Here is a 27,079-nt window from a genome sequence, read left to right on the forward strand (position 1 = left end):
AAAGGAAAGAAGATGACCATTTCATCTTGATTATCACGTTTTTATAATCGTTGGATTATGGATTAAACAAAAATTCGATTCATCTGTTGAATTTTTTTTTATAACCCTTAGGCTTAAACGTATGGATGTTTCGCCAATCATTATTACATATTCTGGACTTTAGCAGACCCGGATCTATCTCTACCTGTCACGATAGTATAAAACTCTCCTGATGTTAGAGAAACAATTGCAGAAGAATAAAATAAAGGATATTTAGGAAGGGTTGAGTTTGAGCAGATGATTTACACCATCATCACATTTCTTTGTCATTTCCTCAGTACATTCAGCATCTGGCTCATATTCAATCACCATCTCAAAATCAATATTTTGACCGCTAACAGCTACCAGATCCATCATCACGTGACAGCGACACTAATATCTGACTGCGTTCAGCACTCGCTCTGAGACGTCTCAAGTGTTGCTGATGATACTTCCTATTCTTTTGTTTTCTGGTCACATGATATAATCACAGATGAATCTTGTGGCATCTAAAATAAATGTAAAATCTGCTGTTTTAGGATTTACAGTACGATCACATAATGTACTAACGATATGATTATACACTACTACTAATAAAATCAGAGTTAGCCACTTAAGTAATATCACCAGTAATATAGTATCAGATTGTAGTACGTACACAAAAGCAGTGTTAACATGGTACTTGTCCAAGAAAAGATTAAAATAATATTGTACTTGATGAATTATAAAGTAATGCACGTGTCCTATACTCAAACACACACCAAGATATACTAGGAATACCATGGTTTACCATAGTATATAAAAAAAAAACATGAAAACACCATGGTACTTTGATGAATTATACGGTAATGCGTGTAATATTCACACATCATTATACACTAAGATTACCATGATGTTATGTCCAAATGCATGGTATTACTATGGTACATGTCCAAAAAAACATTAAAATACCATGGTACTTTGATGAATTATATGGGAATGCTTGTGTACTGTACTCAAACACCATGCTATGCTAAGAATACCATGGTGTTAGCATGTTAGTGTTTCGTATTTGTCTGGAATCAAGAGTGTGTTGTACCTGAGCGGATCTCCTCGTCTCCATCCATCTGGACTCTGGACGGAACCGCGCTGCTTCAGTTTCACTTACACACACACTCACTCACTCACTCACACACAGACGAACAACAACAATAAACCCAGAACAGAGTCTGTGATGTCAGATCCGCGCCGGTACCGCAGAATCAGAACCCGGATCTTCTGTTGACCCGCGGAAATCTTCTATCCGTCCGAGTCTTCAACATGGGCTCTTATTAAATGTACTATCGATGTATTACTGATGGTCAATAACTGTACGTGTTTCCATTCTTCCTCTAAAATGGTGGTGTCGCCGCCCAATGAACGCATGCGTGTGTGCGCGCCGGCGCTTTGAAATTACGTCAGTCACAACGTCATCATTTCAGGGGCGGGGCATAGCAAGCGCGCGTTTTTGTCGTCAAATTAACATCTAATTACAAATCAAATATATTTCTATTTCATATAGTGTTTTTTATTGATTCATTTCTTATAGAATAGCTAAACTAACTAACTAACTAACAATGGTTGTTAGCATTTCGTGTAATTTGCCAACTTCTGATTTAAAAAAACAAACATTTCATGTCTTTTGAGACTCGCGATTGTTTACATTTATATATTTAAATTTAATATAGCTGTTATTTGTATTTGTTCAGTGTGCTTGTTGTCAATATGAAATTAATTGATGTAGTATATAAATGAATTAATTAAATGTATTAACAAAAAAAAGCTTAAAAAATTAAAGTCTGATGTTTTTTTTTATTTTGGGAAAATATTTTCTAGATAAGTGAAGATAGGTTGTTTCAATCTTTTTATTATGGATGCTAAACTTTAATTTCTACGTCTTATAGAAATGTATTTCTCAATGTGAAATATTTTGTCCTGTAACATCAAAATAATGAAAAAATGCAGAGACAAACATATATTTTGTAGATATTCTGAAGTCCTTCTCTTTATGGATGATTTATTACCAAGATGAAATGTTGGAGCTCAAGCTTATTCTATAAACGGAAGAAACAATGAGTTTTCTGTTGTGTTCTTAAAAATAAAATAAAAAATGTGTATTTTTATGTCTACGTCATAAACAGACAGAACATTTCAATAGTTAAATAGCTTGTTTATTAGAATAAGACACAAACTTTTAAGACATCAACATTGATATTAATATATTGTGTATCACATATTAATTGTTATAACTGTTTATGTATTTATATTTATTCAGTGTGCATTTACAGTCAACATGAAACACATTACTGGATACTCAAGACAAAATAAGGTCCTACACTTTACAATAAGGTTGAGTTATTAACTAACAACGCTGCAGTGTTTATTAATCTCAGTTAATGTTCATTTCAACATTTACTTATAGTTTTATTGGTTAATGCACTGTGATTTAACATGAGCAAACAATGAACAGCTGTTTCTATTAACTAATGTTATCAAAGATGCATAAATACTGTAACACATGTATTGCTCATGTTAGTTAATGCAGTAACTAATGTTAACAAATGAAACCTTATTGTAAAGTGTTACCAATACTATTAACAGATTGATTTAAATAATGTTGAAAAATGAACATGAACTTAGATCAGTAAATGCTTTATGAGTTACAGTACATGTTAACTAACGTAGTTAACCAATGGAAGTGTTGCCAGATCGGAGATTATGACACATAGAGCATTAGAGATGTGAGCCGAAGTGAAAGATGTTGTGTATGATGTGCGAGTTATTAAAGTTTCCCGAAGTGTGACTAGCGTTCACTGATGAATCCTCCAGAGCATGCGTTATCCCTCCGGTCCTGCTCTGTTAGGGTCACATCCGGCTCCTTCTCGGTCAAAAGTGACTGAACCTCGAATGAAACCTTTTTTTTCTAGGAAAATCAATGTAATATATTTTTGTTCAATCATTTTTTTTTATTATTATTTACAATTTGAGGGGATTTTATGACACTATGCAATATGTATAAATTTTTTATGAGCTATTTTGTCCATTAGAATAATTTTTTTTATTTTTTTATTTTTCAATAAATGCAATATATCACATTAAAATAGACTGAAGGCCTTTAAAATCCTTTTTTAATTATTTTTCATTTAAGTGAGAATAACTTTTAAAGGTAATATACATACATCCTTTCTATATAAATATATAAAGAGGCTTTTGGATTCCCGTTGATTTTTTAGACATAATTTCTTACTTTTATTAGGTTTTGCATTTATATATACATTTAGACATTCTGAAAGACTAACTTTTGTCAAGGTTTAGATATTTCTTTTAGATAAGTATCAGGTTTTGCATTATGATTACAATCAAACATTAACATTTTGTTAGATGGAAACGGATTTTTGTTCCTTAAATCTAATAAAATAAGGAACGGATAGTGATAATTCTTCACTGCTCTGCACTGTTTCTGCACAGTGGCTGATCTGTAGTCTGTACCACCAAAAGATTCTCTGAGTTTTCCTATTTTTTTTTTGTATTTCCCGTTCATTTCCAATGTGGGTCATTTTTGACCGTGAAAGAGAAATGTGTGACTTTTTTTTTTAGGACCCTTTAATACATCCGAATCATTTTTGTGTGTGTGTTCACATAGCTAATGCGACAAAAGTCATCCAAATCTGAAGACCAAAAAAAAAAAATGAAATTCAAAACAAATATTTTTCCTGTATTTGTTCAGACCGAAGAGACCCAGAGGGGAAAGTAAGGTCACTTTTGGTTTCATGTTGACTTACCCTAAATAACCACTGTGTTTACTGCAGGCTCAGTGTAGTACAACAGCACAATATAAAATAGTTGACAACCGTACGTGTCAAAAGCCTTCAGTAAAAGCAACCGTCAGTTCATATGTGTGGATGAAATGAGTCAGGCCGGATCACTTCACACAGAAACACACTCATTAAAACAGTCACAATGATGCTCACACACACACTCAGAGTCACATTAAGAGTTCCCTCTTTTGGGTTTTGTTCCCTTGTCCCATAGTGCATCAGCGTGACCTCTGACCTCACGTGACCCATGACCCGCTCTAGCTCTTCTCCTCTTCGTCCTCACCGCTCCGCACGAACTGACGGCGAGAGAGTTTCTCCGGGTCGTGTGACGCCATGTTACTGAAATCACGGAAAATATCCTGGAATGTTTCGTCGTCTCCTGAGGAAAAGCCAGAGAAGAGTCTTTATTTGTTGTTGTTGGCAAAGTTTCACTACAAACTGAACTTCAGATAGTGTTTCTGAAATGTTTCTGCTTGACAAAAGTTCGGAATAACTAGGATTTCTTTAAAAGAGTGTCTTCTGCTCATCAGGACTGCATTTATTTGACCAAAAATACAGTAAAAATTGTGAAATATTATTATAATTTAGAATAGCTGTTTTCTATGTGAATATATAGTAAAGTGTAATTTATTCCTGTGATCAAAGCTGAATTTCCAGCGTCATTACTCCAGTCTTCAGTGTCACATGATCCTTCAGAAATCAGTATAATATGATGATTTGATGCTCAAGAAACATTTATAATTATTATCAATGTTGAAAAAGCTTAATATTTTTCATATATCTATTTTTAAAATCTATTGAATCTATTTATTCACTATTTGAATAAAAGTTTGAGATATGTCAGATTTAACTAAAGTGCTATTTTATAATTAAAATAATTAAATAATTGTAATTATAAATTATTAAAATTTCTAATATTTTTAAGAGGAGTTATGTCAGTTACATAAGGACAAACTGGATCTTAATTATTATATTCTATGATATCATTATAAATGTCTTTACTGTCACTTTTGGTCAATTAAATGCAAAAAAATTCGTTGAAAAAATAAAAAGAAAGAAAATTCCTTTAGCAAGGATGCATTTAATTGACCAAAAGTGACGGTAAAGACATTTATAAAGATATCCTAGAATATAATAATTGAGATCCAGTTCGTCCTGATGTAACTGACGGCATCTCCTTTTTTAACAATTATTGCATTTAAATAATTTATAATTACAATGATCTAATTATTTTAATTATAAAATAGCACTTTAGTTGCATTATTCAGCAAGGACACATTCAATAGATCAAAAGTGACAGTAAAGACATTTATAATGTTACAAAAGTTTCTATTTCAAATAAATGCTGTTGTTTTAATCTTTCTGTGCATATTAATTACCAACAGATCCGAAGAATCCCTCTGAATCCCTCATTTCCTCATTCATTCGGGCCATTCTCAACCTGAAACACACACACACTGCATTATTATGATTTCTAACACACACAGATATACACACACACAAACACACTGATCACTCACAAAGTGACGATGTCAGCGTGGGCGGTTTCTATGGCGATACTGAGTGGATCGTTTCCCTTTTCGTCAGCTGCGTACTGATTGGCTCCTCTCTTGAGCAGCAGACACACCTGTCTGAAGTGACCAATCACAGGTTATCATCATCATTATCATCATCAGTCACGATAAGCATGTGATGGAGATGATGTTTGGTACCCGGTGTGTCCGTATGTGGCGGCGGCGTGAAGAGCGCCCTGACCGTGCTGATCTCTGTGATTCACATTAGAGCCGTTCTGTAGCAGAAACTCACACGCTAGCAGAGAGCCCTGCCACACACACACACACACATCACTGAAGACCAGAATCACACACAGAAACCTTCACACTCGCAGAGGCCGCTGTCACTCACCCCGATGGCTGAACCAATCAGAGCCGTCCGTCCCTCCCGCTCAGGATCACTCCAGTTCACTTCCGCGCCCTCGGCCAGTGCCGTCGCCATGGCAACGAGCTGCCCGTTCAGCGCCGCCTGATACAGCCTCTCTCCGGCACGCAGCTTTGCTGTTTCTGTACGGTCATGAGAAACACGTGTTCTTACACACGCTGTGGCCTAATTATCGCTCTACTGCTCGTTACTTAATTTGAATCCAAAAATTATTTAAATTATAGTTTTTAAATTTTATATAATTTTTAAAAAATTTTATTGAAAATGTTATAATAAATTATAAGATATTATTTGAATTAATAAAAAAATAATTAAGGTAATTTTATAATTCATTATAAAATATCACTTTAAAATAATAATATATAATATAAAACAATGTTATTAATTATATGAATTAAAATTATGTAATTATAATACTTTAATTCTATATTTAAATAAAAATAATTTAAAATTAAATTGAAAAAAAATATTCAAATTAAGTATTTAATTAACAATTAAAATAATTATACTATTTGATGATTTTTTAATAAATGTAAATGAAAATTATTTATTTTAATTACAAATTACAGCAGTATTACAAAGTACAAAGTATATTTTTTACATTTTTTTAATTAATAATTAAACTAATTTAATTGAAAATTGAATAGTTAATTATGAAATATTATATTAATTAATCAAAAAATATATAATTCATTATTTAAAATTAAAGTTATTAATTTTGAAGTAATTAAAGTAAGTTATTAATTATAATGTTTTAATTAATTTAAATTATTGCATTTAAATTATTTACAATTACAATTATCTAATTATTTGAACGATAAAATAATACTTCAGTTGATTAAAATAATTACAGTATTATTCAAATTAAAAGAATTAAAATTAAATATTTTAATTAACAATTAAAATAATTAGACTGTTTAAAGGTGCTGTATGTAACTTTTTTTATAAAATGAATCCTTTTTTTATTGCCCGTCTGTGAAGGGGTTGTAATCACACATTACATTGATCCACTTTTCGTGTTTTGCTATTACCTCTGAAGGCCAGTAATCCTATTTTTATGTGAAGTCTCCGGGTCGGATTTTCTGCGAAATCCACCGGATGTGACGTGCATGCGCGCTCCCGAGGCCTACAGTCTATTGCAACCGCACTGCAGCTAACGACATGGAGTCTGATAACACCAAAAAACGACCTGCCTCCAGCACAACACAGACTCCAACACAAACTCCAAATATATATATATATATATATATATATATATATATATATATATATATATATATATATATATATATATATATCTGCTGAAGCTCGTCAGGCCAAACGTCAATCGGATCGACTCAGGACGAAAACACGGATCAACATCGGCAGAGCGTTTGAATTGTGGAGAGACCTCCGTTTTGAAATAGCAAGGTAAAATATAACATACATAAGACATGAAATGAATACAAAAGACTGTTCCATGATAACAAAAAGCAGGTGCTTTAGGATGTAACTTTTATTTTATGTACTAGATCTACTGTCTAACGTCACTCATCCCACTACTATCATATTGTTTATAATACACATTTCCAGACATGTACAGTACAGTAATATTACTTCTTACTGTCTTATTGTTACACTGAAATTGTCCAGTCTAGTTGACTAACCGTTTTCGTTTTCATTCATTGACCTATGTTGACATTGCTGATTGTGAAAGATACACGAATAGTTAGTGAAATAATGCTAGATAACACCACATGTCGGCAAAATACAGTCAATGTAATGTTATCATGGTACGAGCATGGAGCATTAGTTCTATGTCAAGCTGATAAAAGTAGCCTATTATGGTAATGTTGCAGTGGGAGTTTACATGAGTTTCCAGCATGTTGTGTGATGCTTTCTCCGTTGTGTTGAAAGTCTCAGTGTGGCCGCCGGTAGTGAGTTCGCGCTCTTGAGTTTGAGCACGCGCACGAGCGCTGTTGTTGCAATCTGAAACATCACCGCTAGAGGCCGCTGGATCCTACATACAGCACCTTTAATAATTATTTAATCATTTTAAATAATATAAAATAATAAAAATTATAATATAATTATAAAAATAAATTATAAAATTATAAAATAATTATTTTAACAAAAGTACATATCTAAAATAGCATTCATAAAAGATAAACAGCACAAACACACTCACCGGCATCAGGACCATCAGGATCACGCGCCACGAATCTCTTCTCCACATACTTGAACCGAATCCACTGTTCTTTATCCTGCCTGGAGAAGCAGTGATGATGATCATGAATACACTCAAAGCTCTTAATATTCCAGTATGCGTGTGTGAAGCACACTTCCTGTTTGAGGTGTGTGTGAGACTTGTACCGTGGACTGCCCGCGCTGGGCTTCTGTAGTCCGTCTATTGGGTTACGCTCATAAATGCCATTAATGACTTCATTACCCAGAACACATAGCAGCTGTGAAGGGGCGGAGTCAAACAAAGATCAACCAATAGCAAAACAGAAGCATAACTGACAGAGTTAGAGTTAGTACGAGATAATAAACACACCTAAGTAAAAAAACTGAAATGCTATTTAGTTTTTAATTGTACATGTAATGCATCAGCTTGCAATTTTGTGATAAATCGGTGCTGTAACTAGTTTATATCAGAGATTTTGATTAAATGAATGTCGGACCTTCAACTGTTCCGGCTCCCAGGAATCAAGAGTGAGTGATCGAACTTTGGACAGATGAACGCCAAGACTCCTGTCAACACAAATAAACCCATTAAATATCATAGAGTTCATGAGTAATACTATATAAACCATGTTTACTGCTTTATATTATACTGTCATAATTACCAATGTAAAAATATGGTGTTCTGACTTTCTAAGTTGTGAATTTTGAATACAATCTAGTTTATGTAGATGGGAATGACCTGTGTATGCCCGAGCACTCGATGCACATGGTGATGCCGAGGTTCACGCTGGCCCAGCGAGGCTCCGCCTCCCCGCAGTCACAGCAGCGTTGGTTACCGTTGCCACGGAGAGCCACGCCCAGAGCGGGGGGGTGAGGGGGCGGGTCTAAGACGGGCATAGGGGCGGAGCTCTCCTTCACCTAGACACACACAATATGCAAATGACACAATACAATCAGGGCTTGACATTATGTTTTTTGCTCACCGGCCACTGTGGCTAATGGTTTTCCAAAGTTACAAGCCACTCAGCATTTTCACTCGCCACATTTATTTCCTTGAAAATAATTATAATAATAATAATTCTGTTATTTTTGACCGACACATGAAGAGCACAAGAGGTAAATCTGACTTAAACCAATCTAAGACGGTACTAGGGTTGCAAAATTATGGGAATTTTCAAAGATGGAAACTTTCCATGGGAATTAATGGGAATTTAGGGGAATTAACAGGAATTTATGGGAATAAACTGGGAATTTTCAAATTTGAAGGTTGGCTCTTCATAGGGAACTTAAATATAGTTGAGGAAAGAATATTTTAGTATAATCTTGACTAAAACAAACAGATGTCATGCAAATACACTTGAATATCCATGCCATTCCTCAATCACACGCACATAGCACACTGCTTACTGCATGGCTATTGAGACCACACCTCCTACTGGCACTGTGCACTACTGAGACCACACCCCCTACTGGCACTGTGCACTACTGAGACCACACCCCCTACTGGCACTGTGCACTACTGAGACCACACCCCCTACTGGCACTGTGCACTACTGAGACCACACCCCCAACTGGCACTGTGCACTACTGAGACCACACCCCCTACTGGCACTGTGCACTATTGAGACCACACCCCCTACTGGCACTGTGCACTACTGAGACCACACCCCCTACTGGCACTGTGCACTACTGAGACCACACCCCCTGCTGGCACTGTGCACTACTGAGACCACACCCCCTACTGGCACTGTGCACTACTGAGACCACACCCCCAACTGGCACTGTGCACTACTGAGACCACACCCCCTACTGGCACTGTGCACTACTGAGACCACACCCCCTACTGGCACTGTGCACTACTGAGACCACACCCCCTACTGGCACTGTGCACTACTGAGACCACACCCCCAACTGGCACTGTGCACTACTGAGACCACACCCCCTACTGGCACTGTGCACTACTGAGACCACACCCCCTACTGGCACTGTGCACTACTGAGACCACACCCCCTACTGGCACTGTGCACTACTGAGACCACACCCCCTACTGGCACTGTGCACTACTGAGACCACACCCCCTACTGGCACTGTGCACTACTGAGACCACACCCCCTACTGGCACTGTGCATGCCTCCATCACATGTACAGAAGCTCAAAGCACAAGACTATTGAAGGCACACATTTTGACAAGTGAAGTAAGTTTTGATGATATTATGGGGAAATATATTTATTAAATGTTTCAATTGCAAATTTCACATACAAATGTATTCATCTAGTAGATAGCAAGCTGATAAGTTAGATGCTAAATAAGCTAGCATAACTTTATTTACCACATAAGTAGGGCTGGGCGTTATGACGGTATATATCGTTACCGCGGAAGAAAATGTCAACCGTAACAGATGTTTTTATTCCGTGTATACCGCAACATGTATATAAGTAGGCGTGGTTAACTCATGTGCAGCGTGCGTGAGACTGAGACACTGATATTTGTCAAAGAAACATGAAGAAAGACAAAGAGGATCCACAAAAGGAATTACGTTTTCAAAATGAATGTGATATTTTCGGGGGGGAAGGAGCAGAAGTCAACTAGAGCAGTGCAGCACACTGAAAGTTTAGAGAGAGACGCACATGCTCACAACGGGGCTTACTTGACAACAAGTTCATATATCAATATTCTAACAATTAGAAATAACCTTAAATAATGTATCTACACTTCTCTACGTGTGTACAGTTACTTTCAGAGTGGACGCGCAAGCGGTTGCCGTGGTAATGAATATTTCCAAAATTCCCCAGCTTAACTTCCCATGGAAATTTACCGGAAATTTTCCGCCCCTTTGCAACCCTAGACGGTATTTATGTAAACTACACCGCTTTTGACCAATGAATACCCATTTTAGGGGCTTTCGCACTGGGTAGTTCTAGGAACTCGCCACCAGGACAGTTCCATGAGAACTAGTGGTTCCCCTAGGAAAGTTTTTTGGTTGCATTCGCACCGCCAGTAGAAACTCTGAAGTGACGTCTTGCTGTGACTTTTATTTTGAGGGCGCCGAGTTCAACAGCGCTCGCATTTTCAGTGTTCATTATTTTACGATCTGACTAACAGTCTAATACGTTATTAGATAGAACTGTTATACACAGAAAGTAGACGGTATATGAAAAGTTATTAGTGTATGTTGTGTGGTTAATGCCCAGTGTTGCTGAGCAGAAATACATAATCATGTTTCTCTTGTTCTCCTCAAAGTTGCGTTGGGTTTTCTCCTCAGCGTAAAGGTTAAGAGGTCCATCTATCACTGTTTTCCATGTTCACAGAGTTAGTTTGTGGAGTAAATATATAGGCTATAATCTGTGTGTTTACACAGCCTTTTTTAAAAATGGCGGGTGCTGGTGTTTCGCGTGCGTTCAGCCAATCAACGAACACTAACGTCACGATAGTTCCTATAGCGCTGGTTTAGACCGACTCTAAAGTAGGAGTGAAATCAGTTCCTCCAAAATTAGTTCTTAGAGCTAAAATCACTCCTATTTCCTGCAGTGCGAACACGCCAAAATCCGGGAACTTACGCCAATCGTTCTAGGAACTAGAGTTCCTGCGGTGCGAAAGCCTCTTTAGTTAGTGAAACTGGATTTTTGTAACTCATCATTTGATTCGATATTTCCAGATATATTTTAGAACTGAACATTTTATTGAGTTTTCCAGACCTGGAAACTGTAAAAATCTGATTTCACATCAAACATCCAAAAATGCCAAAAAGCTTCTGTAAGGGCGAGTCTAAAGAACAATTAGCGAACGTGTAAAACAACAAACGTGAAAATGCTTCCAGGTATATGTGTGCAAATGTGTGTGTGTGTTTGTACCTGAGTGTTTTGATCTGTCACTTGATCGCGGTACGCAATGTCTATACAGCCCTGAACGGCATTAATCCACGACAACTTCAGCTCCTCAGAATCGGCCTGTAACACACAACACCTGTGCAAAGACGCACAATTACTAACACAATCACCTTTTTAGTGTAACATTATGACGTCTCTGGATAAGCAGAGACGTTGTGCTCGTAGATTTGCATGTCGATACCAACCCTTACGAAAATCAACCATGGTTTTACTATAGTAAAAGTCTAGTAATCGGCAGATTGAGTACCATTTGTATAACCAGTTTTACAACAAATACCATGGTTAAACTATGGATAGTGTAGCAAAACCATGGCTAATTTCCGTAAGGGATATGTGTGTGTATTTCATCATCTTACTTCTGCACGGACAGCAGCTCAAAACAGAAGCGGCGGTCGACCACATCCAGAGATTTCACTGCACACAGACGCAGATCATCGAACAGAACGAGAGGCTGCTCCTAAAACACACACAGACAAGCACACACACTGAGTGAAACACGCTAATATGATCAGTTACTGCTAGACTGATGTGGATGATGGTTTACCTTGTGTGATTTTGAGTAGATTAACTGATTATTTTCAGTGTAAAACCAGCACCTGAGAGATGGAAACAATTACAGAAACAGTGCATTATCACGTGTGACCCTGGACGAAGCTGAATAAATAAGCTTTCCATTGATGTGTGGTTTGTTATGATAGGACAATATTTGGTCGAGACACAACTATTGTAAATCTGGAATCTGAGGGAGCAGAAAAATCGAAACATTGAGAAAATCTCCTTTAAAGTTGTTCATTTATGTTGGCGATTGTGCAGCATTCACTCACACAAATACATGTTTTATATATTTACGGTAGGAAATTTACTAAATATCTTCATGGAACATGATCTTTACTGAATATCCTCATGATTTTTGGCATAAAAGAAAAATGGGTAATTTTGACCCATACAGTGTATTGTTGGCGATTGCCACAGATATACCCGTGCGACTTATGACTAGTTTTGTGATCCAGGGTCACATTTTTTAATCATTTGACATGATTATGTAAACAGTATAAAGATCTCTGTATCTCCAAGGTTAATATAGTTTATCATATACACTCTGTTTCAGATGATATAATTATGATATATAATCTTAACTACAGAAATCGTATTATAAAATGTACACTTTCGTTGTACTTTTCCATATTTATATGTTGAACTGAATTATGTAACATTTTACTTGATCATTATTTGTGTTCCTCTCCTGTCGAGCTCTTTATCATGTCTGTGGTTTCATGATTTTCGTCATAAAAAAATTTTAAACTTTAAAATTAATAGAAAATATAAAGACTAATTCAAAATATGAATAAAAAAATGTAAATATTATCCCAGTGATCGTAAAATAACACTGGGTCTCTCACCTCTTCCATGTCTTGTTCTTCTTGCGTGAACGTTTGAACAGGTAGCCTTGAATCGTTCCTCCGTCAGAAGGATTACACACAATAACCGCCTCTCCAGACGCGTCCTACCAAACACACACACAATCATTATCAACCGTTAGCAAACGTACACCATCAAAATATCAACCTCCAGAATCATATCAGCTCCCAAACTCACTATGACTGAACAGACTTGAAAAGGTTTAACAAACAGTTTTATTTTTTCATGTTGACATTTGAAACCAATGTTGGGGTTGGGGGGGGAGGGGGGGTCCTTAAAAAGGAGCTCAGTTGTGAGGATAATGCCTTTTCTAGTATTTTTTGACAGAAAAGGTAGTTTCGAAAAGTTAGCAGATCTAACCGTTTTTAAGGCCTTTCTGTATGCAGTAGCACTATCCTTCCACGAAATGCGATATTCCTCTTTTTTTAATACAATGAATGTTTATGTTATATAGACTATGTTATTGAATTGATTACAGCATTAAACACTTGCAAAAAAAAGAGATTAAGCCTCAGCCAGGTGAGAAAACGTAAAGCTTTACATAAAAAGTAACACAATTAGTTATTTTTTAGGGAGTAACGCAGTATTGTAATGCATTACTTTTGAAATTATTTTCCGCAACACTGTTTTAAATTAATAATTAAAAAGAACTAAGGTATAAATAATCAAGATCTGACGATTTGCTTCTGATCTGCTTTTTGTACTGTGACAGAATAATTTTATAATTTAGCGAATTTCTCATTTCAGAGAGTCTTTCATTGAAGAAATGTTAATGTAAATAAGAAATGTTGAGATAGAAATGTTTTTGCTCGCTTTTTCTGTAGGACACTGTACATTTTAAATGAGTATTTCTACATGAATAATGAGTTTAAATGAATAATGAGAATAGAGTAATGAGTATTGAGTAATGCATATTTTTTGAGTAATGAGTATTGAGTATTTTTTGAGTGTAAGACTTGAGAAATTAGAAAATCACCTGAAATTCACCCAAAAATCTATATGGTTTAAATGTGAATTATTATCATACAGTTGTATACATGTTTCGTATCATTTGAAATGTCTCAGTGCAACTGGTACAAATGTCTCATTCCCAAAGAAGTAAACCAAAGGGTAATGAGGTATTTAAGAGTTTAGAGATGACTCCCACACAGAGGAGGGTGTGTCTTCCAGGCAAATGGCATCAGGCTCCCAAAAGGTGTAAACTCAATGCAAATTCCCATTGTTAGCAAATGTTTCCAAGTAAATCAACCTCTGTCCCCAGTAAGTCTGGGACGGTGATTAATGCCAATTCCCACTGTGAACTCCTGTTTACATTTGAAAAGAGGTTTCCTTGGTCTGAGTGTTTAGGAAGATGCTGAAGAAGGCTTGTTGCGATTTGTAGCTCAAATTAGCCTGTGATGCGGAGAGTGGCCGAGACTCTCAGCATCATGTATTTTCTAATGTCAGGTTCGCATTTTTTCTCTTTATTCCAGAGCATTTGTAAAGTGACGACTAATATTTGGCACTAATTCAAGTGTACTTGGTTTGCAAATACAAGAAGGGAATTTCCGTTTAGGGCAGCAAAAGTGCTGTTTGATCAAGCTAAATGTGTGTGTGTCTTACCTCTGTTTTAATTTAATGTTACTTTAGATAAATGTATGTGGGAAACCACGGCATGGCCAATCCAAAGCTATTATAAGAGAAGTAAATTTGGTCAGCTTATGTAATAGTGGCCATACCTCTACTGAAGTAAACGTTAAGTTAAATTCAAGGGTATGCAAAAACCACGGGGGTTTACACGCTTGTGTAAGCGTGAATGCGACCAATCTCAGGTATATAGCAATTACCTCTGTTTGGTGACCAAAACTGACGAGCTAATGTACGTGAGACCAGCGTTAAACAGAAGACGTGAGGACCTCTGAGCGACATAGCTTCCTAATCTGAGCGGGGTAAAATATACTTAAAGAGTTCAAAAGAATAATCAAACATTCACTCACTTTTAATGATGCTCAGAGACCGTTACACGTAATATTGGAGACCACCATTGGACCTTTAGTCGGGCTTACATGAGCAATGAGTAGGCTATTGAGTTTTTTTTGAGTTTTGAGTGAAGACCATTGAGTATGGAGTATGTTTTGACTAAAGAATATTGAGTAATGAGTACTGAGTATTTTTTGAGTTTTGAGTAATGAGTAATGAGTTTTGAGTAATGAGTTTTGAGTAATGAGTTTTGAGTAATGAGTTTTGAGTTTTGAGTAATGAGTTTTGAGTACCGAGTAATGATCACTGAGTATTTTTTGAGCTTTGAGTTTTGAGTAATGAGTTTTGAGTACCGAGTAATGATCACTGAGTATTTTTTGAGTTTTGAGTAATGAGTAATGAGTTTTGAGTTCTGAGTAATGAGTTTTGAGTAATGAGTTTTGAGTAATGAGTTTTGAGTACCGAGTAATGATCACTGAGTATTTTTTGAGTTTTGAGTACTGAGTAATGAGTTTTGAGTAATGAGTTTTGAGTACCAAGTAATGATCACTGAGTATTTTTTGAGTTTTGAGTAATGAGTAATGAGTTTTGAGTAATGAGTTTTGAGTAATGAGTTTTGAGTACCGAGTAATGATCACTGAGTATTTTTTGAGTTTTGAGTATTGAGTATTGAGTAATGAGTTTTGAGAACCGAGTAATGATCACTGAGTATTTTTTGAGTTTTGAGTATTGAGTAATGAGTAATGAGTTTTGAGTATTGAGTATTGAGTAATGAGTTTTGAGTACCGAGTAATGATCACTGAGTATTTTTTGAGTTTTGAGTATTGAGTAATGAGTAATGAGTAATGAGTTTTGAGTATTGAGTATTGAGTAATGAGTTTTGAGTACCGAGTAATGATCACTGAGTATTTTTTGAGTTTTGAGTAATGAGTTTTGAGTACCGAGTAATGATCACTGAGTATTTTTTGAGCTTTGAGTTTTGAGTAATGAGTTTTGAGTACCGAGTAATGATCACTGAGTATTCTTTGAGTTTTGAGTAATGAGTAATGAGTTTTGAGTTCTGAGTAATGAGTTTTGAGTAATGAGTTTTGAGTACCGAGTAATGATCACTGAGTATTTTTTGAGTTTTGAGTAATGAGTAATGAGTTTTGAGTAATGAGTTTTGAGTACTGAGTAATGATCACTGAGTATTTTTTGAGTTTTGAGTATTGAGTAATGAGTAATGAGTTTTGAGTATTGAGTAATGAGTTTTGAGTAATGAGTTTTGAGAACCGAGTAATGATCACTGAGTATTTTTTGAGTTTTGAGTATTGAGTAATGAGTAATGAGTTTTGAGTATTGAGTAATGAGTTTTGAGTACCGAGTAATGATCACTGAGTATTTTTTGAGTTTTGAGTAATGAGTTTTGAGTATTGAGTAATGAGTTTTGAGTAATTATCACTGAGTATTTTTTGTGAGTATTGAGTAATGAGTATTGAGAATTTTTAAAAATGAGTAAAAATGAACTAGGAGTACACTAGCTATAAGATCCTAAATTATACCTTCAAACATGTTTTATGTGGTCGTCAAAACCTATATAACTAGCACTAAAATCTCACCCTTTGCTGAACGAGCAGGTGTGTGTTCTCCAGGTCTTTCCTCTTGGCAGCGCAGTCAGACGACAGCTGAGAAAGCTGCGCACAGATATTACTCTTATCACACTTCAATATCCATCAAACATTAGCAATCAAACACTGTGTGTCTATGTAAAGGGGTTTGAACTGAGTGTGATGTGTGTGTTCATGTACGACCTGTGAGGCCATAGTCTTCATGGTCGGTTCTAGATCTCTCAGCAGGTCGAATCCCTGGTGGAAAAATGTGTACTGAGCGTGAAAATACGAGAAGACCTGAGAAAGACAGAAGATTTTAGTCAGTATACATTCATCTGAACAAGATGTCATGGTATTTACAAAGTTTTCTGATTACAGCTCACCGAATTCAGAATATCAAGCTTCTGTTGGACCTTGAAATTATTCAGCTGCAGGAAAATAAAGAAAAACAATACATTTCACTCATGTTCAGGGACAGCTTCAAATTAACATGGTTTAGCTTGACTAAAATTATATGCAGACTTTAGAAAAAAACTAAATGCTGTAAAAATGTAGAATATGAACTGCTTAAAATACAAAATACAACAATTCAATACAATTCAACAATATAATGTAAAATATGGAGGTAGATTTGTGTCTTTATTATTCAATCAAAAAAAAGGTTGCTTCAATCAAAAAATATATTTTCAATCAAAAAAAACCGTTTCAATCAAAGAAAAAAAGTGTTTGAATGCAAAAATATATTTGAGACTCAAAAAAATGCATTTGAACACTATTTTTTTTTGCTTGAAAATGTTTTTTTTGATAGAAGTGAAGGTTTTTTTGTTTGAAGCAACTTTTTTGATTGAAGTATTGTTGTTTTGTGTTTGGGCCATATTATGGGTAGGACATTTGTGTCTTTATAATTCAATCAAAAAAGAAGTTGCTTCAAACAAACAAAACATATTTTCAATAAAAAAATCACTTCAATCAAAAAATAAACCTTTTCAATCATAGAAAAAATGTTTTTGAATGCAAAAAAATATTTGAGACTCAAAAAATTGCACTTGAACACTTTTTTTTTTGATTGAAAATGTTTTCTTTGATTGAAGTAATCTTTTTTGTGTTTGGACCATGTTATGGGTAGGACATTTGTGTCTTAATTATTCAATCCCAAAAAAGTTGCTTCAATCAAAAAAAAACATTTTCAATAAAAAAAAAAATAATTTCAATCAAAGAAAAAACTGTTTAAATGCAAAAAAAAAAAAATCATTTGAAGTGTTTTTTTTTATTGAACTTTCTTTTTTTTTGAATGAAGTGAAAAAAGTTTTGAAGTCGTTTTTTTTTTAAATCATTTTGACACAAACGTACCGCAGTGGGGGCGGGTGCTTCCCCATTGGTCAGACATGTTTGAGTGACAAGTGTCTACACCAACGACGTCTTTCTGACAAGCAAGTCATGGTCGCCACTCGCCAGCGAGCCAGGAAGCAGTGGTGGAGTTGTTGGTAAGTAGATAAAACCGTATTAAAATGATTGGTGTCACGTTATTAGCCTACTCTGTTTGATATTTCGATTAAACATACAGCTTGCTAACTTAGCTCACGTTGACTAATTTGTGTGATGGTGTTAGATATCTGACGCCTCATATTGTCAGGCAGGCTAGCAGGGTGCGCTAACGGCTAATTGAATTGTTTATTTCACTTAAGTAACGTTACAGAGGCTTGCTATGTGCTTGTGCTATATTGTGTTATAATACGTAACGTCATTAGTGGTCAAACAACAGTCCACAGGCCAACTGTTGCCCACAGCGCTGCCTGTTTAGCAGCAACAGGTCATGCAGAGCCTGAGTCTATCTTCTCACACAGCCCACAGGATTACAGCTATTTGACCGTCCCGCTCTCTCTCTCGCTCACGGGTAGTGGTCTCCCCACCATCACAGTCAAATGCTCGCAGACACAGAGGCAGATGCTGTTATTTTGAGAGCGGGGCTTACATATGCCGTCCCGTACGGAAAATAATGTTGCATACCACCGGTAACATGAATATATATTCCGTTGCTCGGTGCGCAAACTAGCTGTGTCAGGCATTATTTATAAGTAGCCTAATGTCCTGCACAACTCCACATGGAAAACTGGCAGTTCAATGAAGTGATGCTTATTGTCTGACATAGTGTACAAGTAGTTACTAGCTTAAAGTATTGTGCCAATAATGATCCTTCTGGTAAATTTGGCATTCAGTTGAGACACAAAAGCTCTTAGTTTAATGAAAATCCTTGGAAAAGAAGACAAGATGGTTTGTTTAATTAGTATTCATTTATTTATATTTCTAATATCATATAGTATTGTCCTGTCAACCCATTACAAGTCTTGCCTTATTCAGTGTTGATTTATTGACATGTTTATGTAAGATGTTTTATTAGAAGGTGTGTGAGTGAAAGTTGTCTGATCAACAGGAAAAACAATTAGTCCATCTGCTGCCTGGAAAGATGTTGCAGTTAATGTAGGTAGCTATCGTTGTCTGTGTGTGTGTGTGTGTGTGTGTGTGTGTGTGTGTGTGTGTGTGTGTGTGTGTGTGTGTGTGTGTGTGTGTGTGTTGCTGCAGACAGAGACATGAGACAACTTAATTTCAGCTACTTAAGGCTTTAGCTAGTTAGCTACTTTAAAAAAAAAAAAAAAAAAAAAATATCTGGCTAAATGTACGCTATATATAGCATTAATGCCATTATGCTTAACGGTTACACTAACAAGCCATCAAAATTGATGGCTTGTATAATAAAAGTAACCATACGACACTATTGAGCAGTTATAATTGAGAGTGCAGCAATACCTGTATCGATATCAATACTGCTTATCAATACTTCAAATAATTTGATGCAAAAAATAAAGTATCACATAAAGAAATTAATGTGTCATGCCTACAGAGCACAGCACCTAGAGACACCAAAACTTAGGCCAAGCCAGGACCAGAGTCCTACATTATCAATCAGCATTGCAATAAAATAGAAAAATACAACTTCAGACAACTTTCACTCACACACCTTCTAATAAAACATCTTACATAAACATGTCAATAAATCAACACTGAATAAGGCAAGACTTGTAATGGGTTGACAGGACAATACTATATGATATTAGAAATCTAAATAAATGAATACTAATTAAACAAACCATCTTGTCTTCTTTTCCAAAGATTTTCATTAAACTAAGAGCTTTTGTGTCTCAACTGAATGCCAAATTTACCAGAAGGATCATTATTGGCACAATACTTTAAGCTAGTAACTACTTGTACACTATGTCAGACAATAAGCATCACTTCATTGAACTGCCAGTTTTCCATGTGGAGTTGTGCAGGACATTAGGCTACTTATAAATAATGCCTGACACAGCTAGTTTGCGCACCGAGCAACGGAATATATATTCATGTTACCGGTGGTATGCAACATTATTTTCCGTACGGGACGGCATATGTAAGCCCCGCTCTCAAAATAACAGCATCTGCCTCTGTGTCTGCGAGCATTTGACTGTGATGGTGGGGAGACCACTACCCGTGAGCGAGAGAGAGAGCGGGACGGTCAAATAGCTGTAATCCTGTGGGCTGTGTGAGAAGATAGACTCAGGCTCTGCATGACCTGTTGCTGCTAAACAGGCAGCGCTGTGGGCAACAGTTGGCCTGTGGACTGTTGTTTGACCACTAATGACGTTACGTATTATAACACAATATAGCACTAGCACATAGCAAGCCTCTGTAACGTTACTTAAGTGAAATAAACAATTCAATTAGCCGTTAGCGCACCCTGCTAGCCTGCCTGACAATATGAGGCGTCAGATATCTAACACCATCACACAAATTAGTCAACGTGAGCTAAGTTAGCAAGCTGTATGTTTAATCGAAATATCAAACAGAGTAGGCTAATAACGTGACACCAATCATTTTAATACGGTTTTATCTACTTACCAACAACTCCACCACTGCTTCCTGGCTCGCTGGCGAGTGGCGACCATGACTTGCTTGTCAGAAAGACGTCGTTGGTGTAGACACTTGTCACTCAAGCATGTCTGACCAATGGGGAAGCACCCGCCCCCACTGCGGTACGTTTGTGTCAAAATGATTTAAAAAAAAAACGACTTCAAAACTTTTTTCACTTCATTCAAAAAAAAAGAAAGTTCAATAAAAAAAAACACTTCAAATGATTTTTTTTTTTTTTGCATTTAAACAGTTTTTTCTTTGATTGAAATTATTTTTTTTTGATTGAAAATGTTTTTTTTTTGATTGAAGCAACTTTTTTGGGATTGAATAATTAAGACACAAATGTCCTACCCATAACATGGTCCAAACACAAAAAAGATTACTTCAATCAAAGAAAACATTTTCAATCAAAAAAAAAGTGTTCAAGTGCAATTTTTTGAATCTCAAATATTTTTTTGCATTCAAAAACATTTTTTCTATGATTGAAAAGGTTTATTTTTTGATTGAAGTGATTTTTTTATTGAAAATATGTTTTGTTTGTTTGAAGCAACTTCTTTTTTGATTGAATTATAAAGACACAAATGTCCTACCCATAATATGGCCCAAACACAAAACAACAATACTTCAATCAAAAAAGTTGCTTCAAACAAAAAAACCTTCACTTCTATCAAAAAAAACATTTTCAAGCAAAAAAAAATAGTGTTCAAATGCATTTTTTTGAGTCTCAAATATATTTTTGCATTCAAACACTTTTTTTCTTTGATTGAAACGGGTTTTTTTGATTGAAAATATATTTTTTGATTGAAGCAACCTTTTTTTTGATTGAATAATAAAGACACAAATCTACCTCCATAGTAAAACAAACTAAAATATAAAATAAAACATACCTATAATATAAAAATATAACATAAAAAATGCCTATAATAAAATTTTATATAAAAATATCAACTATAATATAATATAAAAACAAACTAAAATAAAATATGAAACATGCTATTGTAAAATATAATATAAAAATATTAAATGAAATATAATTTAAAACATGCTGTAATAAAATATAAAAATACATACTATAATATAAAAACATAAACTAAAATATAATATAAAACATGCCTATATTAAAATATAATATAAAAGATGCATGTAATAAAATATAAAAATATATACTATAATATAATATAAAAACAAACTAAAATCTAATATAAAACATGCCTATATTAAAATATAATATAAAAGATGCATGTAATAAAATATAATATAAAAACAAAGTAAAATATAATATTAAACATACTTATTATTAAATTTAATATAAAAATATTAACTGAAATATAATATAAAGCATGCTTATAATTAAAATATAATATAAAAATGAAAAACTAAAATATAATATAAACCATGCCTGTAATAAAATATAATATAAAAAACTAAAATATAATATAAAATATGCGTATAATAAAATATTATATAAAAAAACTAAAATATAATATGAAACATACCTATTATAAAATATAATATGAAAAAATATAATTTAAAAACTATCTAAAAATAATATAAAACAAGCCTATAATAAAATATAATATAAAAATATAAACTAAAATATAATATAAAACTTGCATGTAATAAAATATAATAAAAAAAAACTAAAATATAATATAAAACATGTCGATAATAAAATATAATAATATGAAAATAATAGGGGGTCATTTAAGTCTTAAAGGTACAGTAGCAACAGGTCATGAAATCTAAATTAAAATGGTTTTGCTTGAGTACTATTATACGTGGACTTCGTTAGGAAAGCTATATGCTATAAAAATGTAGAACATGTGCGCCTGAAAGTACGACTGACTAGCATTACCTGCAGGCAGTAGTCCAGGGCGAAGTGTTGGTAGCATTTGCGTGTGGCGAGCAGCAAGTGAGTGGCTCTCTCGGCGTCTACGGGTTTGTGTCGGCTGACCTGAGCGTTCTTCACAACCGTGCCATCGAGATCCTCTCCGATCCGGACGAACTCACGGCGAGTGTCGCGAATCTGCGGCACAAATCTGTCACAGGACAAACCATTGCGCTTTAGTACTGTCAAAGTGTGTGAACGTTAGGGTTGGGCACCGTTCACCGCTCATTTGAACCTTTTTTTCGGTAATTTTGGCATGTTTACCTCAATAACTAAAGAAACTAAGTCATTTGTAGAAGTGTTATTGACATTATTCCAGAGCTGTCTGCCATTGTCTGTGATGCTTGAATATTAATAAAAAAAAAAAACATTTTAGTAATAAAAAAATGAATAATTCTATGAAATGTTTTGTTTTCCACAAATTCTGTGTTGTGAATTTTCTAGTAATCAAATGAAGACATAAAATATTAATTTACTTGATGTTTTATATGAAATTAAACTTTTTTTGTCAACTTTTTTTAATACTGAAATAAATTTTTAATTTATTAAAAATTACAACAAAAGTGTGATAATTCCTTAAAGAATGAATTTTTGATAATCATTTATTATTATTAGTGTTAGTATTATTATTAAATTGAGATATCTAAATTCAACTGTACAACAGTAATATATTATCAAGTTAAACCGAACTTTTATTTTGACGGGTTGTGATGAAGACCTTTGAGTTTCCGTGTGTTAATGATATAACGAGTTTTTCTTAAATTAAACTGTAAAATGCTGATGAACTTCATTGACTCACAGAGCGGCTCTGGAAACGCATTCATGCCATTAAAAGAACAGAGTTCGGTACCCAACCCTAGTGTGTGTGTGTGTGTGTGTGTGTGTGTGTGTGTGTGTGTGTGTGTGTGTGTGTGTGTGTGTGTGTGTGTGTGTGTGTGTGGTTACGTACTGTGAAAGCAGGTTTGAGAGCTGCTGGGTAATTGCTCTCTGAGTCTGATCAAACAGCATCTGCATGAAAACACATTTATAATCAAATTAAATATGCGCAAGTGCAAAGGTGCATGTATATCAGCTGTGAAAAAGACTTGTCCCATCAGATTTGACTGGAAATGTATGTATTTAATGTTTTATTTGTATAGGGACAGATACAATAAACATAGATAATACTGTGACAACAGTTCAATTTCCACTAGAAGCCGCTCAAAAAGTGCAATCTCTCCAAAATTGTACATTAGGGCTGAGAAATACAAGATAAGACTCACCGTCTGAAACTGGATCATCTCTTGAAGGCCTTGGTTGAACTGACGCAGGCAATTCTACAGAAACACAAGCAGTGAGAGGTCAGCGTGAGAGGCCTGGCCAAAGGTCGTGACCCATCAGACATCTGCACTCACCAGAATAACTCCGTCGTTCTTATGATACGCCGTAAACTCGGCCAGTCCGGAGAGGAACAGCTGATTGCAGGAGGTGTAGTTCTGCCCCGCATCCACCATCTGACCACACAACTTCATCACCTGCAGAGAGAGAGAGAGAGAGAGAGAGAGAAAGAGAGAGGAAATTATTTTACATTGATCTTTTGACATAAGTCAAAAATTCCTCCCCGTTGAAAAAAACTTTTAAAGGTGCAGTAAGCGATTTCTGAGAAATTATGTTGATATTTGAAATCACCAAAACAAACATGCTCCGCTAAAAATTGTATAGCTCCACCTCCACATTCTAGCACACGATATGCAAAACAGGCACCTCCCCCCATCATAAGTGGATACACCCCTTACTGCTGATTGGCTCACTCTCTCCTCCCCCATCATGAGTGGGACACGCCCCTACTGCTGATTGGCTCACTCTCTCCTCCCCCATCATGAGTGGACACGCCCCCTACAGCTGATTGGCTCACTCTCTCCTCCCCCATAATGAGTGGACACGCCCCTACTGCTGATTGGCTCACTCTCTGCTCCTCCATCATGAGTGGACACACCCCCTACTGCTGATTGGCTCACTCTCTGCTCCTCCATCATGAGTGGACAGGCCCTCTACTGCTGATTGGCTCACTCTCTCCTCCTCCATCATGAGTGGACACGCCCCCTACTGCTGATTGGCTCACTCTCTCCTCCCCCATCATGAGTGGACATGCCTCCTACAGCTGTTTGGCTCACTCTCTCCTCCACCATCATGAGTGGACACACCACCTACTGCTGATTGGCTCTCACTCTCTCCTCCCCCATCATGAGTGGACACACCCCCTATTGCTGATTGGCTCTCACTCTCTCCTCCCCCATCATGAGTGGACACACCCCCTACTGCTGATTGGGTCTGACTCTCTCCTCCCCCATAATGAGTGGACACGCCCCTACTGCTGATTGGCTCACTCTCTGCTCCTCCATCATGAGTGGACACACCCCCTACTGCTCATTGGCTCACTCTCTGATCCTCCATCATGAGTGGACATGCCCCCTACTGCTGATTGGCTCACTCTGCTCATCCCCCATCATGAGTGGGCACACCACCTACTGCTGATTGGCTCTCACTCTCTCCCCCCCATCATGAGTGGACACGCCCCCTACTGCTGATTGGCTCTCACTCTCTCCTCCCCCATCATGAGTGGGCACACCCCCAACTGCCGATTGGCTCTCACTCTCTCCTCCCCCATCATGAGTGGACACACCCCCTACTGCTGATTGGCTCACTCTCTGCCCCTCCCCCATCATGAGTGGACACACCCCCTACTGCTGATTGGCTCACTCTCTCTCCTCCCCCGTCATGAGTGGACACACCCCCTACTGCTGATTGGCTCTCACTCTCTCCTCCCCCATCATGAGTGGACACACCCCCTACTGCTGATTGGCTCACTCTCTCTCCTCCCCCATCATGAGTGGGCACACCCCCAACTGCCGATTGGCTCTCACTCTCTCCTCCCCCATCATGAGTGGACACACCCCCTACTGCTGATTGGCTCACTCTCTGCCCCTCCCCCATCATGAGTGGACACACCCCCTACTGCTGATTGGCTCTCACTCTCCCCTCCCCCATCATGAGTGGACACACCCCCTACTGCTGATTGGCTCACTCTCTCTCCTCCCCCATCATGAGTGGGCACAGCCCCAACTGCTGATTGGGTCTGACTCTCTCCTCCCCCATCATGAGTGGACACACCCCCTATACTGCTGATTGGCTCTCACTCTCTCCTCCCCCATCATGAGTGGACACACCCCCTACTGCAGATTGGCTCTCACTCTCTCCTCCCCCATCATGAGTGGACACACCCCCTACTGCTGATTGGCTCTCACTCTCTCCTCCCCCATCATGAGTGGACACGCCCCCTATATATTATACACACACACATATGACTTTGATACAATATTATATAAAAAACAAACTAATTTATAATATAATATAAAGCTTAAATAATGTTTTCAGCACAAAAAAAACTTCACCCGCATTATAATCAGACCTAACGGGGAAAAAATGTATATCTGCTGGCTGGTTCATCTTACTTTCTCCACACGACTCTCCAGTTCTGCAACATCACTCTCGCATTTATCCAGGGACTGCCTGCAAACACACACACACACACACACACACACACATCTGCATAAGTCATACACAACAGACACACTACCACGCCCCAAAGCATAGTGGGTATTTTACAAATGACATGTCCATGAGCTTTTTAAATGTGTAAATCAATTTTAAATAGACTTCTTGTTTGAAAATTATAAAAGACAAATGTCGACAAACAAGACAATGTCGTTTAGATAGTTTTAGATGCATCATCACTACCCATCATGAATTAATGAAGCACATGTGCTGTGTGATGAATGAGATGCTCATACCTGAACGCAGGAGAGTCTCTGATGCAATCCTCAAAGTCCAGGAGTGTGTCCATGCTGCTGTCTCTAACACTCGTGCACTATTACACCTTTAACCCGAATACATGATCCAGACGCGAATGATTCCTGCACGAGGCCTGATGCACACACTGCATCATCACTGTCTCATGCACGAGCCGTTATCTCATATCACACACTGATCTCTTCTTTACATTCACTGCCTGTCAGATGGAGAGAAATAACGCACGCGACCGCACTGCATCACACACACACACCGCAGAAAATGCGCTTAGATCACAGTGATGCACGCGATTAACTCAAGCACTTTAGTGAAGTTGTTATCGCGATGTATAGATCTAGTGTCGAGATGTGTGTGTGTGTGTTGACAGCTGCCGTGGTGTTTGTTCATGTTGATTCGAGTCGTTTTTCCGGTTGCGGAAGTCATACGTGACGAGGATGTCCTGTCAGCCATTTTCAAAATAAAAGCATGGATTTAAAAAAATTAAAAAAAATAAAAATAATTATATATATATATAAAAACAAAAACTAAAAACAAAACAAAATCTCTGTTCATGTTCTCACCATAGACTGTAATAAAATGGTTCT

General features: G+C 36.5%; 2 protein-coding genes across 5 annotated transcripts in view; both read right to left on the reverse strand.

The window, feature by feature from the left end:
- Positions 1-1,480, reverse strand: part of iws1 (interacts with SUPT6H, CTD assembly factor 1) — a 16,016-nt gene extending 14,536 nt beyond the window's left edge. For 3 of the 4 annotated variants that reach the window (XM_081371567.1, XM_081371565.1, XM_081371564.1), the window contains exon 1: positions 1,097-1,418. In XM_081371567.1, the coding sequence (XP_081227693.1) occupies positions 1,097-1,124 (28 nt within the window). In that variant the 5' untranslated portion in view covers positions 1,125-1,418. Of the gene's footprint in view, positions 1-1,096 lie in introns of all 4 variants that reach the window. The other variant, XM_081371566.1, reaches the window with a different exon arrangement.
- Positions 1,481-2,188: 708 nt separating this feature from the next.
- LOC308694188 (arf-GAP with coiled-coil, ANK repeat and PH domain-containing protein 2) lies at positions 2,189-26,916 on the reverse strand. The gene is made up of 22 exons (XM_081371563.1): positions 26,477-26,916; positions 26,138-26,195; positions 24,041-24,160; positions 23,909-23,962; positions 23,596-23,654; positions 22,614-22,797; positions 17,197-17,241; positions 17,015-17,110; positions 16,823-16,897; positions 13,247-13,350; positions 12,391-12,442; positions 12,203-12,303; positions 11,811-11,922; positions 8,698-8,876; positions 8,456-8,525; positions 8,145-8,236; positions 7,960-8,039; positions 5,760-5,914; positions 5,567-5,676; positions 5,375-5,485; positions 5,234-5,295; positions 2,189-4,233 (listed from the first exon to the last, which is right to left on the reverse strand). Exons 1-22 carry the CDS (start codon positions 26,527-26,529, stop codon positions 4,112-4,114), a joined length of 2,094 nt encoding a protein of 697 aa, XP_081227689.1. The 5' UTR covers positions 26,530-26,916; the 3' UTR covers positions 2,189-4,111.
- Positions 26,917-27,079: the final 163 nt, after the last annotated feature.

Source organism: Scardinius erythrophthalmus, assembly GCF_964197995.2.
Source record: "Scardinius erythrophthalmus genome assembly, chromosome: 7".
Lineage (NCBI taxonomy): Eukaryota > Metazoa > Chordata > Actinopteri > Cypriniformes > Leuciscidae > Scardinius > Scardinius erythrophthalmus.